General features: G+C 47.0%; 1 protein-coding gene and 1 non-coding gene across 2 annotated transcripts; both read left to right on the top strand.

Annotated features, from left to right (window-relative positions):
* Positions 1-373: 373 nt before the first annotated feature.
* Positions 374-564, top strand: LOC128348335 (U2 spliceosomal RNA). The gene has a single exon (XR_008318085.1). It is a non-coding gene; the product is annotated as a U2 spliceosomal RNA (small nuclear RNA).
* A 2,360-nt stretch (positions 565-2,924) lies between these two features.
* DHH (desert hedgehog signaling molecule) lies at positions 2,925-24,477 on the top strand. The gene is made up of 3 exons (XM_053303943.1): positions 2,925-4,012; positions 20,815-21,076; positions 22,220-24,477. The coding sequence occupies exons 1-3, from the start codon at positions 3,149-3,151 to the stop codon at positions 22,885-22,887; spliced, it is 1,794 nt and encodes a 597-aa protein (XP_053159918.1). The 5' UTR covers positions 2,925-3,148; the 3' UTR covers positions 22,888-24,477.
* Positions 24,478-24,820: the final 343 nt, after the last annotated feature.

The raw sequence follows: 24,820 nt of genomic DNA, 5'->3' as shown, positions 1-24,820 counted from the left end.
GGATTCTGGGTTGCTTTTGCTTCGCTTCTCCGGGAGCGAAACGCCTAGCGCCTCTGCGGGTGCTGAAAGGGTTAACGGAGCATGCTGCTGCCTTATGCTGATTTCAGGCCAGTGGCTGCTGAAGCTGCGGAAGGAAGTCCAGGCTGAAGCTGAAAAGTGCCAGAAAATCGACAAATTATGGGATTAAAAGTGGCTTTCCAAAGAGACTGTATCTTAAAGGGGACGGAGGAGAGTTTTGGGGCTGTCTCTAGCGGGAAGGTGGACGCGATTTCCCCGCCTGTGGGGTTGGGCCGCTCAGGGTGCCGCGTTGCTCTCGGAGTCCTGGAAGAGCAGAGGAATGGGTACAAATTGGAGGTTTGAAGAGCGCTTAGCCATCGCTTCTCGGCCTTATGGCTAAGATCAAGTGTAGTCTCTGTTCTTATCAGTCTAATCTCTGATATATTCTCTATTTGAGAATAATGTATTATTTGGATTTTTGGTATCGGGAAGTGGAATAGGAGCTTGCTCCGTCTGCTCCATGCATCGACCTGGTATTGCAGTGTTTCCAGGAGCGGTGCGCCTCCTTTCGGGGAGAACGTTTTTGGTTCAAAAAATAGAAAAATTAAAAAACCTTTCATAATTTTTGTCTTTCTTTAGATGTGTTTTCTTGTAATAATTATGGCTTCTCTTCTTCTCCTGTCTTCATTTTTGCTGTCCACATAAAAGTACGAGAAGTCTACCCGTGGTACTCTTAAAACAGGCTTATGATCTGCCGATGCTTGTGATGCAAAAATACCGTATACGTTACTGTGCTGGGAGACCATTTATCTGTATGTCCCGGTGGCCTAGAGCTGCTTTTGAGCTGGGTGGGGGTGTGGGCCAGATTCCGCCTTGGCAGTTCTGCATGGCCCAAAGCCCTGCGCTTCTCATGCAGATCGACCTCTTGAAGGGCCCGTTCACACCCCTTCTGCAGGCAGCCCCTACCGACCTGCCTGGTTTCATCCAGTCAACTTCGGCAGCCAATTTGATCCTGTCCGTCTTATTGGGAAAGTGCTTTGGTTAGAGTTGGGGGAGGTGGCCTGGGTGCTTTGCAGTCTCACATAGGTTTCCTCAGAAGTAAGTTGCTATCTTCATGCTAAGTTTTAAATAATTTATTTTTGTAAAATTCTGGTGACTTTCTACTAAATTGGTTTGAATTTTAAAAATATATATATTGGTAAGATGAATATAGTCCCTTTTTTCTTTTTAAAAATTGTAATCCTCTAATTGATCTGTTTGCTGCCTTTGGCTGTGATCCAATGCGTGCCTATCTGGAAGTTTGTCCCATGGACTCAGATGTTACTTATAGGAAACATGCATAGGATCAGGCTACTAAACCTTAGCCCCTACTCAAACTATGTCTAAGTATATACAGCTGAAATTATTGCACCTTTTCCCATTGTTTACCCTCACCTACATCTTCTTCCTCTCCAACAACAACAACAATAATAACAACTATTAATAATATAAACAAACTTTATTTGTTAGCCACCCCATAACAAATTGTTATCTGGGCAGCTTAAAATAACACACCAATAGAATAAAGCATGCAATCAAAACATTTAAAAAATTAAAATAAAATACAACATTAAAAGCAATACAAGAACATTTTAAAACTTTTAAAGAAAATTTTATGTGCATTGGCAAACTATGCACATGAATTCCATACACTTTAAGAATGTGGTTTTATGTATAACGATGAGGATCCAAAGCACCATGTAATAGAGTTGGAAGGGACCCTGAAGGTCTTCTAGTCCACCCCCCACTCAGTGCAGGAAACTGCTTCAGCGTCCCTGGTCGATGGCTGCCATATTTTAAAAATGTCAGAAGAATCTGTCAGAAGAATCTCTAATTGATTCATTATTCCTGGAAACATTTTCCCCCTGCCCCCTCTGTCTGTCTTGGTCTTTTACTGAACATCTGGTCTGAAGAAGAACTCTGTGGAACTGAAAAGCTTGCTTTCTTGCTGTGACTTCTTTGTTGAGCCTAATAAAAGATATCATCTTACTGACTTGTGGTTTTTGTCTTACAGGCCAGAATGGCTATGCACAATTTCTGTCTGCTCTTTGGTACAGGAATGGGGTGGGAATATAGCTAAGTAGCATCAGTTTAGTAGGGGAAATGGGGCCAAGTGGAAAGGTTTGAGAAACACTCAGCTGGGTCACACATCCACCCCAGCTGTGTGGTCCTAAAGGAAACTTCAAGCCAAAAAGGGAAAGTAGAGAATTAAAAAAGGGGGAAAGCAGAACGGAGGAAAAGGACACGAATCAGGAACTGTGTTAGTCCATTAGAAAATAAAAGCAAAAGTTGGGTAATAGCTTGATTTGACGATTTGTGACATTTCAATCTGTCCTAATAAAACGAGTTGTTGCATTGCTGTAGGAGAGGGGTGGTGATGTTTTGCTCTTGTGAAGCAATAGTGCCACCTAGTGATCAGAGTTGTTACTTGCACCGCTTCAGGTCAGGGGCCCTTCAGCCATTGAGCCAGGGCTGGTGCCAATTGTGGTCCAACAACAGCTGCGGGATCCAAGCTTGGCAGCCACCGAGTCTAACAGTCGTCGCTAAAATCAGTCCCCTTTGTTAGGACCAACTGAGAAGGTAAGAGTAACAAGGGCCATTCCCCCATTGTCTTAGCATCATCATCATCATCATCATCATCATCAAGCAGTTCCTTGGATGTCTTTCCAGTGCGAACTGGAACATACACAAGAATCTTGTCGGCGAGCAAGAAGAACCACCTGTGCGTGCATCTTCCGTGCCCCGAGAAACCGCTGGAGGGGGCTGGCTTTGCCTTGGCGCTGCTGCTAGACGTTCTGGTTGAGTTTGAGGACGCCACTAGTGTTCTCTCTCTCCCTCCCCGCGTCTCGTAGAAGGTGATGCCAAGTGGGGGGGGGGCTGGCTGAGAAGGTTGTCCGTCCCGGTCAGCAGCCCCCACCCCAAGAAAGAGGGGGGTTGAAACAGGAGTGGTCTCTCGGTCTCCACGGACGAGGGGCTTTGGGTGCGCGCGCCCTCTTAGGTGCCGGCCCTGTGGGAAAGAGACTCTCCCCCGCCCGCCCCGGTGCCCCCCTGAGCCTCTACAAAGCCTTGGCACGGGCGGCAGCACAACTTCTCCGGCGGGGGGGGGGGCGGGATGAACTTCAAGGCGGAGTCGGGCTGGGCAGCCGAAGCGACCAAGGAAGGGCCGGGTGCGGGTTGGCTGCTCGCGCCGGCCACGCGAGGAAAGGAGGAGGGCAGCCGCCGCCGCCGCCGCCGCCCGGGGCGCTCGCCCAGCTGGGCAGCACCGCGGTGGCTCTTGGCGAGAAGGGGCGGCGTTGGGCTGCTCTCCGGAAGGTGCTGGGAGGTGGGATGGTCGCTTTGCAAGGGTGCTGCCGCCACTGGGAGGGGCCAGCGCGCTCGAGGGCAGCCAGCAGCGGGTGGCATCGCGGGAGCAGCAGCAGCAGCAGCAGCAGCAGCAGACGGGCTCCCCCTCCTGCCTGGGGCGCAGAGGGCTCGCTCTCGCAGCCGCCGCCGGCGTGGGCACCTGGACGGGGCCGGAGTGCAGAGGGAGCCCTTAGCTCGCAGCGCAGCCTGGCCATGCGGACGCCCCCCTCGGCGGGCAGTGCGCCTGGCGCCTGAGGGGGACTTCCCCACCGCTGGGCAGCCCGCCTGCCCGCCCGCCGCCCAGCCCCTGGCGGCAATGGGCCGGCCCCGCCTTGCCTTGCTGAGCCTGCTCGGGCTTTGCCTGGGGAGCTGCCTCGTCCTCCTCCCCGCCCGGGGCTGCGGCCCAGGCAGGGGGCCGGTGGGGCGGAAGCAGTACTCCCGCAAGCACCTGACGCCGCTGCAGTACAAGCAGTTTGTGCCCAACGTCGCCGAGCAGACCCTGGGTGCCAGCGGCAAAGCCGAGGGCAAAGTCAGCCGCCACTCCGAACGCTTCAAGGACCTCGTGCCCAATTACAACCCAGACATCATCTTCAAGGATGAAGAGGATACAGGTGCAGACCGCTTGATGACTGAGGTGGGTACGGCAGGCGGGCGGGCCTGGAGGAGCCCCACTCCCGATGGCTAGGGTCTCCCCCCTCGGCAAGATTTAATTAGATCGCCTCTCCGCCGGACACTTTGGAAGTGTTCAAAAAGAGCGCCCCTGAGCATATGTTAACCACCTTTCCTCTCATTGCTGATTAAATCATCAGAGCAAACCCCAGTACCTCCTATACCTGAGACAAACGTTCCAGGTGGAAAGTGTGGCTTCCCAGCAGGCTTGCACCCCAGCACCTCTCTTTGCAAACATGAAGCACTACATGTTGCCAATATCCACTTGCAGGAATTGCCACTGATCAGATAAGAACGTGGCCATAATTAACTGCTACTCCGGTATCATTGCATACTGCCCTTTACCTGGGAATTCATGATTGTGGGGTGAACATAAACTTGTGGGTTTATAGTTCTCTTTCATCCAGAAAGATCCCTTTGTTGTAAATGGCTTCCTGTTCATGCTTCTTTGTCATTTAGAATTATTTTGGGAAATAATATCTTACATACCTAACAGGAGAACACAATATTGCCCCATTCAGGCAGAGAGTGAGAGTCTGGAAGGTGGTTCTCAGTGTAATGTCTCAAAATGCCCTGAGGGCTGTGCAAGTGTTATCTTGCTGCAAGTATATGGAATGGAAAGCTAAGCTGTACTGTTTTAATTTCCAAACAATAATGTATAAAGAAAAGTGTTTTAAAATGTACGAATTGTTCTTAAGGATCCTTTATTAATATAATTTGGATTTGTTACTCAAATGGATTGTTACAGTGAGTTATTAATATTACATCTTAATTATAATATGGTGTTTTGGAATGCTCTATGGTGGTTGGTCAGCTTGAAATTTTTTAGTGAAAACAAAATGCACATGCAATAAATTAATTAATCCTGTTAAGGCTTTCCTGAAGATCATATATGCAGTAGGGAAGTGCATAAAATGGATTTTGCATTCTGTTTCAAGCTCTAAACGAAACACAAAATGGCCAAAACGTTTCTTCAAAACAGTGGTTGAACCAGCTGTTTGTTTCTAGTGTTTCAGCCATAGGGAACAATGGGGAAACTCAAAATACCCCATTGTTCCCCATGGGTAGCTCCTAGGGACACCAAAGTGGATAAGGAAATAGGGCATGATGGGTACTACCTACCACCCAACCCACAAAATAAATGGTCAAGCAGGCAATTTTAAACAAATTTTTAACTTTTCCAAAAAAAAAGCCCTAGGATCCTATGTTTTTGGGAAAAGGTTAAAAAAATTGCTCACTTGCCCATTTATTTTGAGTGTTGGGTGATAGGTAGCACCCATCATTCCCTACCATACAACCCACTTTGGTGTACCTATGAGCTACCCATGGGGAACAATGGAGTGTTTCGAGTTTCCCCATTGTTCCCTATGGCTTGAACAAGCTGCACTCACAGTGTGTACACACAAGTTTTTGCATTTGCAGTTTGCAATGCATTTTGTGACCCCGCCATGAAAAACACTGCAGAAACACACAGTAAAAGAGAATTTGTCACTCCCAACACATCTCAAACACAGTCCAAAAATGGCCAAAAAAGAATCACTGGTCCAGAATCCACTCCCAGCCACAGTGCCTGTGCTGCAGTAACATAGTTGGCACAAATTGCTCTTTCACACACAATTACGACTCCTTAAGTTCCTAGCATTGCAACAGCTGCCACAGCAGCACCCTTAACAACAAGCATTGGCATACGCAGGGGCGGAGCCACCATTGGGTGAATGGGTTCAAAGAACCCGGGCCGCCACCAATCAGGGGCCATGCCTCGTGGCCCTGACATGCCCCCTGCGTCTGATGTCAGACAAGGGGGGCGTTATTTCACTCCCAAATAGGGCCGCGTGGCCCCATTTGGGAACAAAATTGGCCCATGTTGCATTGGCAGCATGGGCTGGAGTGACTCTTCCTGCTTTTAAAGACAGGGACAGCCGCTCCTGGCCTTGCTGCCAATGCAGCGGAGCTGATCTCCCTCCCAAATGGAGCCGTGCAGCCCCGTTTGGGAGGGAGATCAGCCCGCACTGCATTGGCAGCGTGGCTGGAATGGCTCTCCCTGCCATTAAGGGCAGGGAGAGTCACTCTGGCCTGCACTGCCCAGCACAGCATGGGCCGATCTGCCTTTCAAATGGGGTCACATAGCCCCGCTTGGGAGAGAGACCACGTCCCCGCGTCTGACATCAGACATGGGGGCATGGCTAGCCGGGCCCCTACGTCTTGACGTCAGACGTGGGGGTGATGCCAGGGGCCACGGCGGCAGCTGAACACAGGTCGCTGCCAGCCTTGTTCCGCAGCTGGGCATAAGCTCCACTAGAGCAACTTCAGCCACATTTGACTGAGTACACCTTGCAATGCAGATTGCAGAGCAGTGAGTGAAACACAAGTTAGCCTCAAGGCCAGACATGGAGTTCATCACAGTAATCACCAAGAAATATATGAGAGAGAGAGAGAGAGAGAGAGAGAGAGCAGCCATTGTCCATTTCTCACCACAACACTACCTCACAAACAAAACAAACCACAACTCATGGAAGGTAGGCACCCAAGTTCTGCCTTTGTCAATCTGAGATCCAGCAAAACCAGATAGTTATAGCAGCAATAGCATAGCATATTATACTCAGTGCTATAATAAAAACCACAAAATCAAACCTTCCTTCCTCCTCTCCTGATGTATCCTTTTAAAGAGAGGCACACTATAAAGGCTCTCTCTCTCTTGTCCCTTTGAATATATTTTGAAATTCCCTCCTTTTGTGTATCCCCCGCTCCCCCCCAGCCAATGGGGACACAGTTGCCCATGACAACACTTGATTGGTATGATAACAAGCCAACCAAGAAGCAAGGAGATCGCAAGCCAATTGGAAACCAGTGCTAGAAAACCAATCAGCAAGAGGAAAACGGCCTCCATAATGGCTCTCAGAACGTTTTTAATCGAAACGGGGGTTGTTCTGCTCTGAACTTGAAACAGGCCCTTTATTTAAAGGGTGTACTGTTTTGAGCTCAAAACACTCAAAGTGGCCCATTTCGAGTCAAAACATGTTGTGGTTGAAACATTCTGCACATCACTAATATGCAGTGTACTGAGGATAGGGCCATAGTTTACTGGGCAGCACGTTGTACAGGTCTGTGCTACTGTAACCCTGCAACTATACGCTGTCTTGCAAAAGTGATGCTTTAGCAATTAAATGGTTCCAGTCTGTTTCTAAGTGGGGGGAATTCCCTGGCGTGATCCCTCACATTTCCTACGAGTGAAATATGCTCTCCTTTAGTGAAATATGCCCTCCTTTTAAGTCTTCCTTCCTGGTTCTCTTCTTTGACTTTGCAATGTCCTGCCTGCTCATGTCTGAAAGGTTAGAAAAGCTAGAAGGTCATCAAGTCCCAGGACGTGCCCACAGACTAACCCACACAGCCCAGAACAGGAGCCAGGAAAGGGCAGGGCTTCAGCCTAAAGTGCTTGTGAAGTAGCTAACGATGGATGATGAAGGTCAGGCTAGAGAGGCTTCATCAGAGGTTCTTAAACAGTGGAGTGAGGAACACGCTGTTTCGGGAAGAGAGGGGACCCTGAGGCAAATGAAGCCTGCCTCACTCGCAGCCAAGAGGTGGATGGGCTGAATGCCCCTTAGAGGATTCTCACTGATCCACACGTCGATTTGTGGAGAGTGATTGCTCCTTCACTGGGCAGCATTCCTGTGCAATTTGGGATGTGCTTCTGGTTTGCTTGCTTTTATTCATTCATTCATTCATACATACATTCATTCATTTTTTTCATTTAATGATGTTCCCCAATGTGTGGTTTTAGGAGAGGCTGGGGATGCCCTTTTATAAAGCCCGTGTTGATTACTCACAGATCTTTGCACTTGGTTGAAGACTGCATGAGCACTGCTGTGCTTGAAGATCCCTGCATGGCCACTGGTTGGGTTTAGGCAGCCCAGAATTCAGAGTAGGTTTAGAAGGTGGGGGGAAAGTGGAACTCAAACAGTTTGAGAGAAACTGTGCAAAAGGAAAGCAAAAATAAGAACTCCACTGATCAGCCTGACTGGGGGAAAACTGCATCTGGACCTCACATGTGTTGTGGTTAATAGTCCTCAAACCCTCATCCATAGAGGTACCCCAACACTTTCTTGTTGGGCATGAGTCCATCTTGCTCAGTGTTCGCTTTCTGAATGTGCCAGTGTCTCAATGGACTGAGGGAGCACCACAAACAGGGTGCCAGAATAAAAACAAACTTCTTTATACATGTATCCAATTCTGTCTCCTAACCAGTAAGGTTCATTCTTTTTGAGCTTTGCAAAACTAAGAGGACAGACAGTATGTAGCTAACTATGAGTGCCAATGAGGATCATTTGAGAGTTGTGGCCCAGGACTCCATCTACATTCATTCTATGGCAGTTCACACGATTATAATGAATCCCTTTGGGAGCTGTGCACGCTCTTGTTTTCTGATTGAAAGGGGGAAAGCAAGGTCGGGGGGAGTGATCATCTGGGGGATAGCAGCTGGGCCGGACGGCACTGTCCTACCGAGCTCTCGCACCCAGCACTTTACCAAGGTAAGGGGAGACGCCCTCTGACCCAGCTGCTCTCTCCCTCCTCCTCCAACTTTGCTTTCCCGCTCACACACAACGATAAACCGGAGGGCACACAGCTCCCCATCTAGGAGAGGACACTTGTCCGGCCCTAATTATAATGGTGTGAACTGCATTTCTACCTTTCCAAATATGCAAGGATGAGACATCTGCTGAGGAACTCTTTAAGATCTCAGGAGGATTCTAAGGACTTCAGTTCTCCCCCCCACCTCCCCCAGTTTGTGTTCCAAGGCAGCGGAGGCAGAAGTGCCAAGAAGATGGGCTGCCCAGGCCCATTCCAGTGGTGCTGGGGCAGCAAGCCCCTTTCCTTCCTGTAGCATTCAATACAACTGCAGGCCACACACCCAGGCAGGAAACGCAGGGCTGGTTTGGACAAAATGGTCATCTAACGCCTGATAAGGAGCAAGTGCATGCAACCCAATGTGCTCCCCACAAGCGGTCACGGGGGGCAGAAGGTCCAGATGGTGTCTAATTGCATGGGTGGTGACATTTTAAAATGGAGTGAATAGGTATAGGTATGGTTTGGGTGTTCCATCCGAGCCTCACATGACTTATGTGGGGATGGCCTGCCAGGTGGCATGTGCAGGCTCACTCACTCATCATGATGTGATGGTCAGATGGCTATCATTGAACCAACATGATTTAATTTATGAAATCCACTACCTTGAGATCTAGTGATGGCCACTGGCTTAGATGACTTTTAATGGAGAGTAGACACATTGATTAAGTCCATTAGTGGCTACTCACCACGATGGCTAATAGAACCTTCATGTTCAGAGGCAGTATACCTTTGGATACCAGCTGCTGGAACTGGGGGTGGGTGAGATAGCAGGGGAAACTATTGCCTTCCAGCCCTACTTGTTGGCTTCCTGGAGGCATCTGACAGGCCACGATGGGAAGTGGGATTCCATACTAGATGGGCGTTTAGCCGGGTCCATCAGGAGCAGAGAAAGCTGCCTTATAGACCAAAGGACCACTGGTCCATCTAGGTCAGTATTGTCTCTACACCGACTGGCAGCGACCTTCCTAAGTTCCAGGCAGGAGTCTTTTCTTTTTTATTTGTTTATTTATTCGATTGATATACCGCCCTTCCAAAATGGCTCAGCCCTCCCTGGAGATGCTGCCAGGGATTGACCCTGGGTACTCTTGCATGCCAAGCAGGCGTTCCTCCGCCACTGAGCAGTGGCCCCATCCCCCCACACACTTCCTCTGTGTTCACAGGGAGAGGCTTGCTAAGCGAAGCTGCGCTGGTGTGAAGGTTCAGGTTAGCCTGTTGGTCTTAAACAAGAGTCTTGCGGAGAGGAGAGCTGGTCTGGTGGTAGCAAGCATGACTTGTCCCCTTAGCTAAGCAGGGTCCATCCTGTTTGCATATAAATGGGAGACTAGATGTGTGAGCACTGCAAGATATTCCCTGATGGAGCTGCTCTGGGAAGAGCAGAAGGTTCCAAGTTCCCTCCTTGGCAGCATCTCCAAGATAGGGCTGAGAGAGATTCCTGCCTGCAACCTTGGAGAAGCCGCTGCCAGTCTGGGTAGATAATACTGAGCTAGATAGACCAAGGGTCTGACTCAGTATAAGGCAGCTTCCTATACGCCTATGTTCCTAAACATGACATCAAAGCAAAATACTTTCCCCAAGTCTCTCTCCCCTAACCAGACTTGTAAGTGTGTACAAACTGTAGTGATACTTGCATGGTTACAGTAGCACACTGACCGCTACAACATGCTGCCCATGATGCAGCCCACCACTGCCTCAACACATTTCTGCTGCCTTTCTGGGAATATAAAAGGAGCGGGGGCGCAGTAGGTGGCTTGTAGGCCACACATTATCCAGGCTTGTGGTATTGTTGGAACAATTGCCCCTTCTTAAAATGAGTGTATGTATACAAAGGCGTGGCAGCAGAGATTTGGAAAAAAAGCACTAACATGCATTCAAGCATTAGAGAATGTAGGTGGTTCCCAATAATGTTTGAAGGTTCTAGGAATCATCCTATCACAATTATACCTTCACAGGCAATACCTTGGCATGGCATATGAACAGTGGCGGCAACAGGGATGGGGTGGGAATGAGAGGGGGGCACAGAAAGGGTAAAGTGCATGGATGGGTGGGTGAGCTGGTAGATTTCTGAAACAGAAATAGGGGTACGGGGAAGCCACCTCTCCGCCCACCATGAACTGCCCTTGCCTATGGAATAGGGCAGTCATGCTGGAAGTCTGCAGGCCCTTTTCTGGGTAGGTGGGGGCAGCCATTAGTAATTGCTGGGTTGTACCATTATACCATGTAACCTGACAGAAGAGTTATGTCTAGCAACATATAGGCTTGTACATACTGTATGTTTAACTGCCCAGAGACAAAGGTTTGGGGCGGTATACAAATTAGATAGATAGATAGATAGATAGATAGATAGATAGAAAACATCTATCTATCTATCTATGGTTTGCCAAGTTTGCACTATAGCCTAGCTATCCCTAAGATCAGGACATGTCACTGCAGAGGGCGCAGGAACCTGCCTGTGTCCTACTTTGCATGTGTATAACTGCCCTTTAGTAACTATTTGCTGGAGAAAGAGGGAGCAGGAGCAAGGAGGGGAGAGGAGGGATTCTCTTTCTTGGGATAAAGACATTTTGCCTCTTGTGGGCAGAAAGCTGGCTTCATTCTAGTTTCCTGCTGCTGAGTCACAACATGCCATCTGCAGGCAGGGTGGGTGAGGGTTGGCAGCAGGCATTAGATTTTTGAATGGCTATGGGGGTGTACAGAGAACAGAGGAAAGAATTGCAGGAAGGGCTTTGGTTCCTCTGGGCCTGGCCTATAAATGGAGACAGGAAGTGGGCGACCTGGGCTTGAGCCCCAGTACAAATAGAACTTGGGATGATTCTATAGGTACATTCTATCCATTCTCAAGAGCTGACTAATAATCACCCTGATTTCAGGAAGGAGTATTTCCTCAGATTGCATTGCCTAGAGGTCCTGTTGTTTGGGTTTTTGTTTTTGTTTAAATAGTTTTGTTTTGTTTGGGGAAGGGTGTTGCATTCCCTATAGCAGGGGTTCCCAACTGTTGGTACTCCAGATGTTGCTAAACTACTAAGCCACAATTTATTGTGACTGGGGATGATGGGAGTTGTAGTTGAGCAACATCTGGAGTGCCACTAGTTGGGAACCCATGTCCTATACCATGCAGCTTGGCTTATTTGTTCGAGTTATCAGGAACTCTTAGCTCTGTGATGCACCCACCCTTTGACTGTGGCACACTGCAAAACAGTGTGACCAGGGTTTATGGCAGCAAACTGGGTCTGCACTGGCTGGAATCAGCAAAGTTTTATCGGGGGAAATGGCAAGGGAAGAGAGATTTTGTGGCAGTTTGCTGCCATAAACCCTGGCCACCTGTACATGAGCTCCTCCAATGATCAAGATGCTCAATCCAGATTTGCAGTGTGCTGCATTCAAGTGGCAGGTACATCATAGAGCTAAGAGTTTCTGATAACTCAAGCAAGCCAAGCTGCATGGTATAGGGCAAAGGTTCCCAATAGTGTGCTCACTTACATGCGTGCTCACTTACATTTTTTTAAATGTCCGCTCAGTTAATTTTAGATCCTGCTCAGTTTAAATCAGGGAGGCCCCACTCTGTATGCATGTGTGCACACATTGGTCAAACTATATCAAACTAGTGGAGAAACGACGTCAAACTAGATGTAATAGTTTATATGTCTTTGAATCCTTGGTTAAACCCACCTTTTCTTCCCCCACAATCTCAATGCAGATTACATTTCCTCCCCCCACAGCCTTATTTGATTGAAAACAAGAACTAGAAAAGGAAGTTTCTAGTATGGACCCCCAATTATTTCTGCTGCCACTAAGAGGTTCCTTATTTGCAATTCTGCAATCTTCCGCCTCAAGAATCTTTAACAGTATAGTAGGAGGCTCAGATTTTAAAACATGTTCTGTTACCCTTGCAATACATTATCTAATAATCATTTACAAAGGTATAACATTACCAGACATGCAAGTAACCCACATGGTCATGTTGACACGTCCAGCATTACAGATATTTTATTTTAAGCATTCCATTTACTTTGCAGGTGTAATTGCATCATCAACAAAAAAAATATTTATATTGTGATTCCCTTAAGAAATTGCAAAAGAGCGGGGGGGGGGTGTGTGTGTGTGACCATAAATAGACTTTCCCGCACTAATGATATGACCCTCCTGAAATCTTGTGCCCATGATACATACATTATAAGAATCTTTGTGATTGTTCACACATTTACAATCTATACATATATAAGAATTGCAGTTGCCTCCTTCTAGCTGTCCAGTTTTCTAATAAAGTTCCACATTTCCTAAGGCAGGTGCAGCCAACCTGGGGCTCTGCAGCTGTTGCTGGACTACAGCTCCCATAATCCCCAGCAGCAATAAATGGAGGCTGAGGGGATGAGACTTGTAGTCCAGCAACAGCTGGAGAGCCTGTAGCTGGCCTCCCTAAGCATCAAGGAGGATCTGCACTGAGGGTTCCTCATTAGTCTCTGTAGAACAAAAAGTCTCACATTAAGATACTAACATTGCATTTGGCCCTCTTGTGTGGTCCCATTGCGCGCGCGCACACACACACACACTTTTTTGTAAATTTCGTCTATGCTGCTTTCCTTTGGGTTCTTTAATTTAAGATTCTATTTTTTGTGTGCATTTGTTCATATGAGCAATATCAAATTTTTAAACACTATTATCCCATCCCACTCAAAACAAATATTCAGTTGTCCCAACTACCACAAACTCAAACTATACTGAATTGAGAAAGCTATACTCAACTCAGCTCAAACTACACTGAATTAAGAAAGCCAACTGTAGGAAAAGAAATAGAATGGAAAAAATATTTAAAAGGAGAGGAAGAAAAGGACTGTGTCAAAGCCGGAATGGAACAAACTGGAACATTGCCTTAACAGTTAAACTGGATCCCCAAAACGGGATGTTTGGAGACACCAGAGAAGACTTTAGTTCAGGAACAAGACCATCTTTGTGTGTGCATGTGTGCGCGCAGTCTATACCTTTTATCTCCTCCTCCTTTTTTTCTTTTCTTTCTTTTTGACTGGTCCAGTAGATCAATTTAATTTTTTTAATTTCTACTCTAGCTTTTCAATTGGTCTAACCCCGGGATCAAGGCTTCCCTCCACATTTATCAGTCCTTGCCTCCGGATATGGATATAATATTAAAACTTCTTTAAACATCAACATATATATATATATATAAAGTATAATAGTGTGTGTGCGTGTGTGTGACAAAAAAACCCTGCTCCTCTTCCAACTTAAGAGTTGTACTGGCTTTCTGACTCCAGCCCTGTTCCAAAAGTGAGACATGTTTGGAGTTTTTTACACACCTTTTTGCTCTATCTTATGCCTTTCATGGTCTATTTAGAGAAGCTGGGCATCATCTCTGCAACAAGAGGAGATGGAGCCATCTCAGAGGAACATGTGGAAAAGGACCTTGCTGAAGAAAGGGAACTGAAATAAAGTAAAATATAGCAAGAGACTTTCCTAACATAACAGGCCTGGGGGAAAGGGGGTGCTATGTATATCTGGACTCCTAGGGATATTCCAGGATCCTTGCCTAGTTTTTCTATGTCTTTGGTGTTCTTTTAAGTTCCTAGTCTTTTTCCTTTCAAGGACAGAGGGGGAAACATGGTCAGTTTTCTACTCAAATGTTCAGTAAAAAGCAAACTTGTTTTCTGCTTTGCAGTTTTTTTGGCCAACAAGTATAAAAGCATGGGATAAGTAACAAGCATTATTTTTTTACATTTTGTATTAAAATTAAATTACTGTACATTTAATGAATTTTGTTTTTGAAACTTATTTAAACTACATGGATTTAGGGGTTTGGGTGTGTGTGTGTGTGTGTGTGTGTGTGTGTGTGTGTGTGTGTGTGTGAATGTTTCTCATGTATGATAGCCCCAGAAAGTATCCTTCGACTCCCCACTGCAAACAACTGGCTACAGGTTTGCACAGATCTTTATTACATCTCTCCATCCATCCTAGAGGAGTCAACCCAGTTTGCATTGATGTGCTCCTTCTTCCCCTAGCAAATCCACCACTTCTGCATGATGAGAATACAGTGCATGTGCTGGGTCGAGGAAGAACTGTTCTAATAAAATGGTCCTCCAGCAAGCCTCATACTTCACTCTGGTCTTCAGTCAGGAGGCCAGCCAGGCATTTGGCTCTGATGCCTTCTGCTCACTGCCCAGGCAGCGCTGCTAGCTGGGTGCTGAAACCCCCAGTGGGAGTAGCAGGGGGAGGCTGGGTTGGCCCCGGCAAGGTCCCATATATGACACGTCCTACCGTGCCCTTTCCCCCCTGCACTGACACCAGTCCAGGGAGTGTGGAGCTGCTGAAAGAGTTCTTTGTGGCAAAGTTGATGATTTTGCTGTTATTACCCGAGGAGTTTGAATTCTCGCCGAGTTAAGTAATTCTGGGCCTGGAAAACAGCTATTGTCCTCAAGTCCAGGAGCTGATGGGAAGTATCTTGCATTCCTCTATGGGCTTCTAGCATGTTTCTTTCACTATAGATAAGACTATGTTCCCTTTTTATTAAATGCCAGCCCCAGCCCCCACCCCTGCCCCCCATCCCCACACCCTGGCACTCTCTTTAAGAGGTGAGAATCCTATCTGGCCTAATATTTTGGCTGTCTTCATGTGGTAGAAACCTTTTTAAGGAACCTAATAGGTTAATGTCCCAAGTTGATCATTTTGTGTGGCAGAGCTGACCAACATTGTTTGGGGTACAGAGAGCTTATTATGGGAAGGAAAGAGGCCATGAGCTCGCTGCATATGCAACAGCAGTTTATTGTCTTGGAGGAAAGTAGAAGTTCTGGCTGGCACAACTTTTATCATCTTCCCAGAGAGCTTTATCTAGGCTTTGACCCTTGTTTCAAATTGCTGTGATTTTGCATCATGAGAAAACAGGGAGTTGTGTATTCAGTGTTTTGCTTTTTAAAAAGTTATATCTCATATACTCTTGGTCTTTTTCTACCTTAAGACAGAGATACTCCAGATGCAAGTGAATTTTAATACTGAAAGAAAAACTTCTGTATAACTGGTTGCTTCACCCCTATCCCCCAAAACTAGCTCTATCTCCACAGTGTGAGAAAATCTTTAGTCACGCAGATGTAGCTGTTCTTCAGTCATAGGAGTGTGTGTGTGTGTGTGTGTGTGTGAGAGAGAGAGAGAGAGAGAGAGAGAGAGAGAGAGAGAAGTTATGAAAGATTGTGAAAACCTACGACCAGTACATACATGATACAGAGGCAAGCCCAAGTGGGCCACTGGGTGTATACTCAACAGGAAGCTGCAGCCAATCACAGTTCCCTGACAAGTGGACCTGTATAATACACATGCTTGCAAACTAGTTCGTTGCACATGTGCTTTACTTTTTATTTCAGATGTACACCTAAGAAGCTTCAGGTATGCTCTAAAATGCACCACCCACAGTCACTGGATGGGGCAGTATATACATATAATAAATAAAATTTTAAAATATAATATGATGCATTACTATTTTATGCCTGTAAAAAATGCAGAGTTTGTGTAATGAGTACTATAAACCCACTGCAATTCTACAGCAAGGTAACTTGAAATCTGCCTCAATAGAAGCTGAATTCTGTGACATACATGCATCATGCACACTTGTACATGTCTAATTTCACTTCTACAAGTCATGGGAAAGGATGCTGAAACTTCACATCACTGACCACTGTGAATCCTACCACATCCTCAGCAGATCACTAGGCACTGGTCATGCTTTTTTGTCTTCTCAGCCAGGAGAGCTAGAAACATGCCTGTTTAAAAAATAAGTTGAAACTTTTAGAGAGCTGAATTATGTGCCCACTACTAAGTTCAATATACTTCCACCCCAAAATTGTACTGAAATCATTATTTTCAGTGGCTGACATGAAAAAAATTACTCAAAGTAGTCCCATTCAAATTAAAAGAACAAGCTAGGCAATGACAAAAGCATAACCCAGAACGGCAAGTTTGTATATTATTTGAAGGTAATCAAGTCAGCTTATATACAAGTGGCCTTTATTATTCGCAGGGGTTCTGTTCCTGCCAATTAGCATGAATACAGAAACTGCGAATAAAGAGACCTTAACTTTATGAGGCTTAGGGGTTAGGTTCCAGGGATAAAACCTTAAAATGCCTAAAAGGTGGGAAGAGGGGAGAAATAAGTGTAGAACTGCATAGTACATTGCTCTCCAGGGCTCCAGAAATGCCCCCCAAAACTCCCAATGAATTTTTGCTCCCCACAAAAGGGGGTTGTTTTTAAGAAAGAGTCTCAAAATGGCTCCAGTCTCTAAAATGGCATCTGGAAATAATTTCCATCCACCCCACAACTGCAAATAGGCAAATTCTAGCCTATTTTCACACAGTAGAAAATAGGAGCTCTATGAGCCATCCGTGGTTATGCGAAACTACGATTGCTAGAACCGTGGGTGATGAGGGTCACTGTAATATCTATCAGGTATCTTTATATTTTAGTACAGCAAACCTCCTCCAAACAAGTGTCCAAATCGCTCCTAATGGCACTGAGGCTATATCTACCCTGAGGAAGCTTGCAAGGAAACTCTTTATCTATAGTGGAATAAATATGCAGTTATTTCACATTATGCTGGGATCCAGCATTCAGTGGATATCTTCCTTCAAGGAAAGCCTTCAGTTGCAGGAATGTTGCATTTTCTCAGCCGCCATTGCTCTTATTGGGATTGGGAGTACAATGTGGAATGCAATTGCACAAATATCAGGCACCCATGGGGTGGCCCCTGTGATGAAACCCCACCCCACCCCGCACATACCAGTGCCATGTTGTGATGTCTTCAGGTGCTGGGCACTCCACACTGGAACATCCACCCACCATGATTTTATTCGTTATGTTTTGCTTTGTTTTTAAAGCTGGTGTCACCCATTCCCCTCCATGTTACCTTGGTTTTAAAGGAAACTTTTCCTGAAAGAAAAATGTGCAAAGCCAGTTCTGGACTGCTTATGTAGCTCTGTTTCCGACCAGCCCCCACCCCACCCAGCCCAGCTGTGAACAGCAACATTGTTATTCCTGTTTCAGCAAGGCTACGCTCTATCAATGATATGGAGATGATAGGACATTGTTTGCACCGGGTCAGCATCAGAGCAAATACAATGATAAAACATGTTCTTGTTTAACTGCCTGGAAACCAGTTCAACCACCATGGCTTCCCCAAGGAACCATGAAGACTGAGACTGGTGCATACACTGTTCTGTGGCTGGTGATCTCCACTTGGCTCAGTTTTTCCAGCCCCAACAGGGGCCATTGTAGGAACTGGGCCAAGAATGCTAGTTGTTGCATACAACCCTGAGGTGCTGTAAATAACAGTAAGGGGCATTGCACAGCATGATGGCAAAAGGATGCTGGCTCTGGAACAGAAAATTCCTGATTAGGTTTAGTCCAGCAGGGGGTACTGTAAGAAGTGCTGGGTAGGAGCATTGACCAGGGGTACAGGATGTCGCTCAACTGCATAATCTTTCTGTCTGCCCACCCTCATCCTGCACAGACTAGAACAGGTTAATTAAAAACCAGATAATGAATCAGAATGTGTTTTTCTCAGGGCAGTTGGTAACCAACAGTCTGTGCTTTTTCCACATGACTGCTCCGGTGTAGGAGGTGGGCTATTCTCAAAGAGTTAATGGTTAATTCTCAATGGCCAAGATCAACCCCACCCCATCTGTCCCTCTGCTTTAAAGAAAGGCTGCTTTTCTTAGTTGTTTATGAAAACAGACTAGGCAATAGGCTACCCACCAACAGGGTAGAGGGAAAGTTTTTCCAAAGGCTAAATATTTCTGAGAAAATAAATGGATATTATCAAGAGAGAAAAACTCTCTGGGTTTTTGAATATTTTCTACATTTTAGATGATTGACTTCAAGATGCTTGAAGAGTTGCTGTTTTGTTTTCTCCCTGCCTGGCTATTACCAAGAAGGTTCAGATAATTCCGTTTAGCAAAAAATGCAGTCCAAAAGAAACGTAAGAAAAGTCTATAGAACTGGTTACTTGTTCTCCTGCTTATTTTGTTAGAATTCTAGCAGGCTCAGCCACGAAAGTGCTGCGGGATAACTAATAATACACTGTTATGTATGAGAGCCCATTTAAAATAAATGATAGAGAAAAGGCTGTTTCAAATGCCAACAGGAACAGAACTGTTTGTCAGAAAACATGAACTTGAATGAGAAAGTCCTGCAGCATCCCTAAGAATCCAGTCCGGTGATCCTGTCCTTGAGCTCTGGGCACTCAGTGGCTGCCATGCTATGGCTCTGCCCGTATTATGCCAGCATAGTGCGGTCTCAGTCCCCTACACTCCCTGCAGCACCGTCAAAAGCAAAACCAAACCAATAGGAATGAGATCATATAGGAACACCAATGGACACTCCCACAGAGTCTCGGGCTACTCTGCTGCTGCTGCCGCCACTGTCATTCATAAAGTTGATTACTGGGGCTGCCTTACCTGAATAGGGATTGGTATTGGGGGGGCACCAATCGATGTGCAGCAATGGCAGGAAGGGAGGCCCTGGGTGATGCCATGGAACCCAGTCCAGATCCTCCTCCCAGTCCAGATCCACACAATGATGCTTCCAGGAAGAGCCTGCAGTTTCTCTGCCATCAATCTTTTTGATAGAGAGTAAGGCCAAAGGGAAGAACTTCTATTCCAGTGGTAACATCCGGCTCACTCCGGAGTCCAGTCATCAGCATTTAGCATCACTGTGCACCCCACCAAACAAAAGAAGTGTTCGAGTCTTGCTGTGGTACTAACTATTCCACAAAGGCAAAAGCCTTATTCACATATTAGAGTCAATGTATGTACAGTCTGTGTACAGTGTATACATTGGGCTGGTTCAGACAATACTTCTCCAACCACGGACAATAAATACACTTGCATGCCATTAATATGCACATCCTCTCCCCTTCCAGCATACCAAGGTACCTTTCCTGACCGTATGGGGTGGGGGCAATTCACTGAACTATCCCCCATGTGACTCGGGAAAGGTGCCCTGGTACCCTGGAAGGGGGAAAGGACATACGTGCTCATGGTATGCACATGTCCTAGTCATGTGTGCTCGGGTTGGTTGGACAACTATAATCCCAGCTGGCCCATGGATAGCTCTGTACACACATACAATTATTCACACATTATGTCCAACATATGTACAGTGTAGTGCACTTTCTGTTTGTACCCTGCATTTGAGGGGGGCCTGTATCCCTTCATTAATTATTCATTATTTAAGATGAATAAATGAATGTGCATGCACATCCACACAAAACATGTAAATGTACACAGACATCTGTACACATGCAGACATATAATGTGTGAAGATGGCTAGTGTTTAAAACCTTGCACACAACAGGTATGTGATGGTCTGGATCGTACACTGGACCCACAGGATGGCAATATTTTTAAGAATGCCAGTCACTCTCAGAGATACACACCAATGTCTTTTACACTTTGCTAAGGGATTCTTGAGCTCAAACTGTGTTGTACAGCTTGGCTGGCCCTAGTGATGGGAAATTGGGGAAGGAGGAAGAAGAATTTTAGGTACCTTTGCTGGATGCAACTAAAAGAGCTATGCTATGGGAGAAACCCAGCATTGTGCCTGGAAGGAGAGGTGGGCCAGTCACAGAGGCAAACTAGGCAACCACTTAGGGTGCCAGCATTCTGGTGAAATCTGCCTTGATCAGAAATGTGGGTTTTCTAGAAAACTTTGCACATTTTTCTGAAGTTTTTTTCCTGGAATCCGCCCCACATCCAAATCATCTCTTATTTGCAGAAAATTTGCATTAATTTCAGTATATGATAAGGCGCAACATTGGGAAGGGGCAACATTTTAATTTGCCTTGGGTGGGAAGAGAGCTTGGCCCAGTTCTGCCTAGAACAGGCCTGCTCAATGTAGGCCCCCCAGCTGTTTTTGGACTACAACTCCCATAATCCCCAGCCACAGTGGCCAATAGGCAGGGATTATGGGAATTGTAGGCCAACTCTGCAGGAGGGCCGAAGCTGAGCAGCCCTGGCCTAGAAGATGCTGAAAAAGTCCAGTGTAGCTGCTGGAGCCCTTGTGTAGCATAGGCCTCTTTTCTTGGAGCCTCTCTTCGAAGGAAACCCACCCCTGTGCAGTCTGCATTTTAATGTTTCCTCCATCATTGCTCCCTGCAGCGTTGCAAGGACCGAGTAAATGCCTTGGCCATTGCTGTGATGAACATGTGGCCAGGCACCAGGCTGCGAGTGACAGAGGGCTGGGACGAAGACGGACACCACCTGCCTGACTCCCTGCACTATGAGGGGCGAGCGCTGGACATCACGACGTCTGACCGTGACAGAGAGAAATACGGCATGCTGGCCCGCTTGGCAGTAGAGGCAGGCTTCGACTGGGTTTATTACGAGTCCAAGGCCCACATCCATGTGTCAGTGAAAGCAGGTAAAGAGGAGAGGCGTTTGAGGTTTTGTTCCCAGCTCTTGGAAAGGGATGGAGACTAGTGGGATTAGCACAACAGACCTAGAGAACTCCTTGGCGCCATTTCCAACCCTGGGAGAGGAGAGGCTTGGAGTACTGCTTGACAGAATTCGAACAGGCCCTAATGTGGGCCTTTTGCTACCCTAGGCAACATATTACAATTATTTTTATTTTTATTTATAGACCCTTCATCCTAAGACCCCAGGGTGGTTAAAAACAAGATAAAAACAATACAAAGATTTTAAAAAGAACAATACAGCTAAAAGTTTTTTAAAAAGCAAAAGGCAGCTCATTGGCCAAAAGCTGGGATAAAAAGGGCAGTCTTCACTTTCCAAAATGGAGTACCATCCCTTCTGTGTCATCCTGGAGCTGGGACAGGATAGCCTTTCTCTCATCCCACTAATCTTCAGGCTTGCTGAGCCCCCAACAGGTTCTCCACACATCCATTCCCCTGCTTAAGCCAGCAGTAAGCTCTGGTGCCTGGGCCTTGCTTGGTGCCTTTGTTTGTTTACCAGCCCTCCGCTCACACCTTGGCACTAGGCCCACTACCTAAGGGAGTCCCTTTCCCTGTTGCCTGGCCCAATTACACCTCCTTCAGGTATGAAGATTTCCCCCCACTTTGCCTCCTGTTGCCAAGAGAAGCAGGAGGTAAAAATGACACTGAGAAGGCCCTGGAAAGGGAAAGTCACTTCCACCCACTGCCCGTGCTGCCCATTCCCACCATAGTGTTTTTGCTTCGGATTATCCAATGGGGAGCCTGGCCTTGAACAGAGGCACTCTTACCCCTGGACGTCCGGGCCGAGGTCCATGGCCTCCATAGCCCCTGGGGCCCCCCAAATCCTCTTTAGTCTGTCTTAGGTGGTGTGGTTGCCCAGCCAAGCATGATGAGGCTTAATTTGTGGGGGAAGGGAGCCTCCAAAGGCCTTTAGGTCCAGTCTCCAAAATTCCCTGGGTACACCTCTGGCCTTGAACAGGAAACAGGCCTCAGCAAGCATCACCGCATGGCAAGGGACTGACAGGCAGGAGGAGAAGGGGCCTGGAAATCAAGTGGGTAGGCTAGAAGCCAAATACTGCATCTACTACTGACACTCCCTTGTGTTTCCCTAGATAACTCCATGGCTATTCGCACCGGTGGCTGTTTCCCAGGTGATGCAGTGGTGACTTTGCAGAATGGCAGGAAGAAAAGCCTTTCAGAGCTTCGCCGTGGGGACTACGTGCTCACTGTCGACCAGAGCGGGCAGGTGACACCTAGCGAGGTTTTACTGTTCCTCGACCGAGATCCACACCAGAAGGCTGTCTTTGTGGCCATTGAGGCAGGCAGCCCAGTCCGCCGGCTTCTCCTCACGCCCTCACACCTGATCTTTGCTGCACAGGGCCCAGCTAATGGCACAGCTGACTTCTCCCCAGTGTTTGCCAGCTGGGTGCGTGTGGGGGACTCCGTGCTGGCACAACAGGCGGGTGGACCTTGGCTGCAGCCTGCTCGGGTGGTCCGTGTTTGGCATCAAGAGGGCACTGGGGTGTACGCCCCCTTGACTTCCCATGGCACCCTTCTGGTCAACGGAGTGCTGGCTTCCTGCTATGCTGTGCTCGAGAGCCACCACTGGGCCCACCATGCCTTTGCCCCACTACGGCTTGTCCACCATCTCTTCTCACTGCTGCCTCTTGAGGGCGAGGCTAGGAACTGCAGCACCCTGGAGACAGGTGTGCATTGGTATTCTCGGTTCCTTTACCAACTGGCATGGGGTGTGCTGGGCCAGGATGCCCTTCACCCATAGAGACTCGAGTTTAAATCTCGCAAACAAGTTTCTTGAGTTTAAAACAAACAAGTTAAATCTCGAGTTTAAATGGCAAACAAGTGTAACTCATCGAGCTGCAAGATAAGGGCAGGGTGACAGGCACCCTCTGGGTCTTACGCCTCGTTGCCCTTGGCTGGGTAACAGTTCCAAAGCTGATGCCTCCAGTTTGGGAATACTGAGGTTTCCTCTTTAAATCATCTGAACTTGCAGCTGAAAGAGGGCACAGGTTTAAGGGAAAGGATGTGACTGTAGGGTGACTAGCTTATGTATACAGGAGCTGAACTGCATGGTTTGGTCAACCCATGTGGATGCTTCTGCTGCAGACTGCATACAGAACACACTGGGCCCTCTAGGGCTGTGTTCAGAGCATGCAGACATCCAAAGCACTCTGTATTGTTAGAAGAGGAACAGGAGGTCAGTAAACCTGTCCTCTCGTTTCAGGAGGGTGGGGTGGATTTATCTCCATTTACCATCATTCCTGTGAACTCTGTTTGACATCTACGTTCAGTACGGCTCTTCTCCCCTAGCTGCCTTACTGTTTGAATGGGAGAGGGGTATGCAAATAGGATGGCCATGGACCAGGGAGAAGCAAAATCTAGTAGGTGCATGTAGCAACAGTGGGTGGGAGAAAGGACATCCACTCTGTGTTATCCCCCAGTTATGGAAGTGCATTTTAGTATTGTGGTGAATGTCGCATGAAATATAATGGAGAGGTTGTGTTGGCTGCCCGTGGTTTGGAGGTAATGTGGCACTAGGAGTGTCCATGATGCAGTGATGGGTGGGTGTCTCATCAGGGACGAGGCAAATGAGCCTAAAGCCCTATTAGAAACACATATGCTTTGAAATACAGTATGCACAGGGTCACTTTAACTTGGCATCCTTTACTTATCTAAGTCACAACACTGGATTCAATAGGAAGACAAGAATGGGCAAGAGAGTGGGGAGTTTCCAGTCTCATGCAGCCAAGAGATTGTCCTGTAGACCAAAAAGCCTGAATAATCTTGTAACTGGAAGCCGTGACACCTGCACTCTCTTCCTGGTGCTGCCACCTAGACCTTGGTTGTGCCTCACCTGCCCATGCCCTGGCCAATCCAGAGGGCACATGCTCCCCAGCCACCTTGCCGAGGTCTAGATCTTGTCATTGCCTGGATTGCTGACTGCCTGGGAACCCCATGTACATCACCTTGAGTTCCGTGGTGGAAGAAAGATGGGATAAACAGAATAAATATGCAAGTAGAACAACTCTATCTCCATTGAAGGTCAGGTGTGGCAATTGCAATGCTTCCTTATGAAATTTTAAATCCGTGCCACTCTCTTATGAAGCCTGCTGTAACAGAATTAACTCTTAGATGCCGCTTCAGAGTTTTATTTTTATATTTATTAGTAGTATAATTTAATTGTGGTCTGTTACCACTGCTTGTCTCATGGCAGGTATTAATTTGAAGTTTTGCCAAGGAGAGAAACAGGAGGGGCACGTTATTTTTGTAAGAGCTGTTTTTAACGTCTTCTCTTTTTTTACAGTTGTATTTGTGTGTGTGTGTGTTAACTAAAGAGAGTTTCTGACTCCCATTGCATGATGTGTTTCATGAAGGGAGGGGGCCCTACTTGAATATTTGGGAAGGGGCGGATTGATAATTGGCAGCAATACTTCTGTTTTGGGATGCACCTGCAGTGCACCTTCAACTTCTGCCTTGGCCATGAACTCCCCACATCTGGTTGTCCGTGCCAGATTCTTGCATGCTGCACACCTTGATATGCCAAAAGAGACCTGCACTGTGTTAGCATCTGAAGATGGTGAGATTTTGTACATTACACACTTGTCCTGCACTGATGATTTCCTGTGGGCGTGGGAGCCTTAAAGTGCACACACAACTCCCTGGCTCACAATGGCTGCCCCATTAATTTCAATGGA

Source organism: Hemicordylus capensis, chromosome 2 (assembly GCF_027244095.1).
Source record: "Hemicordylus capensis ecotype Gifberg chromosome 2, rHemCap1.1.pri, whole genome shotgun sequence".
Taxonomy (NCBI): Eukaryota; Metazoa; Chordata; class Lepidosauria; order Squamata; family Cordylidae; genus Hemicordylus; species Hemicordylus capensis.
Note: the sequence above shows the minus strand (reverse complement) of the source record. Positions and strands in the feature narration are given on the sequence as shown.

Bases quoted from the DNA above. Each gene is read 5' to 3' on its own strand.
- DHH (XM_053303943.1), top strand. From the start codon at position 3,149: ATGAACTTCAAGGCGGAGTCGGGCTGGGCAGCCGAAGCGACCAAGGAA. The intron at 4,013-20,814 runs GTGGGTACGGCA...TGCTCCCTGCAG, and splicing joins CAGACCGCTTGATGACTGAG to CGTTGCAAGGACCGAGTAAA. The intron at 21,077-22,219 runs GTAAAGAGGAGA...GTGTTTCCCTAG, and splicing joins CCATGTGTCAGTGAAAGCAG to ATAACTCCATGGCTATTCGC.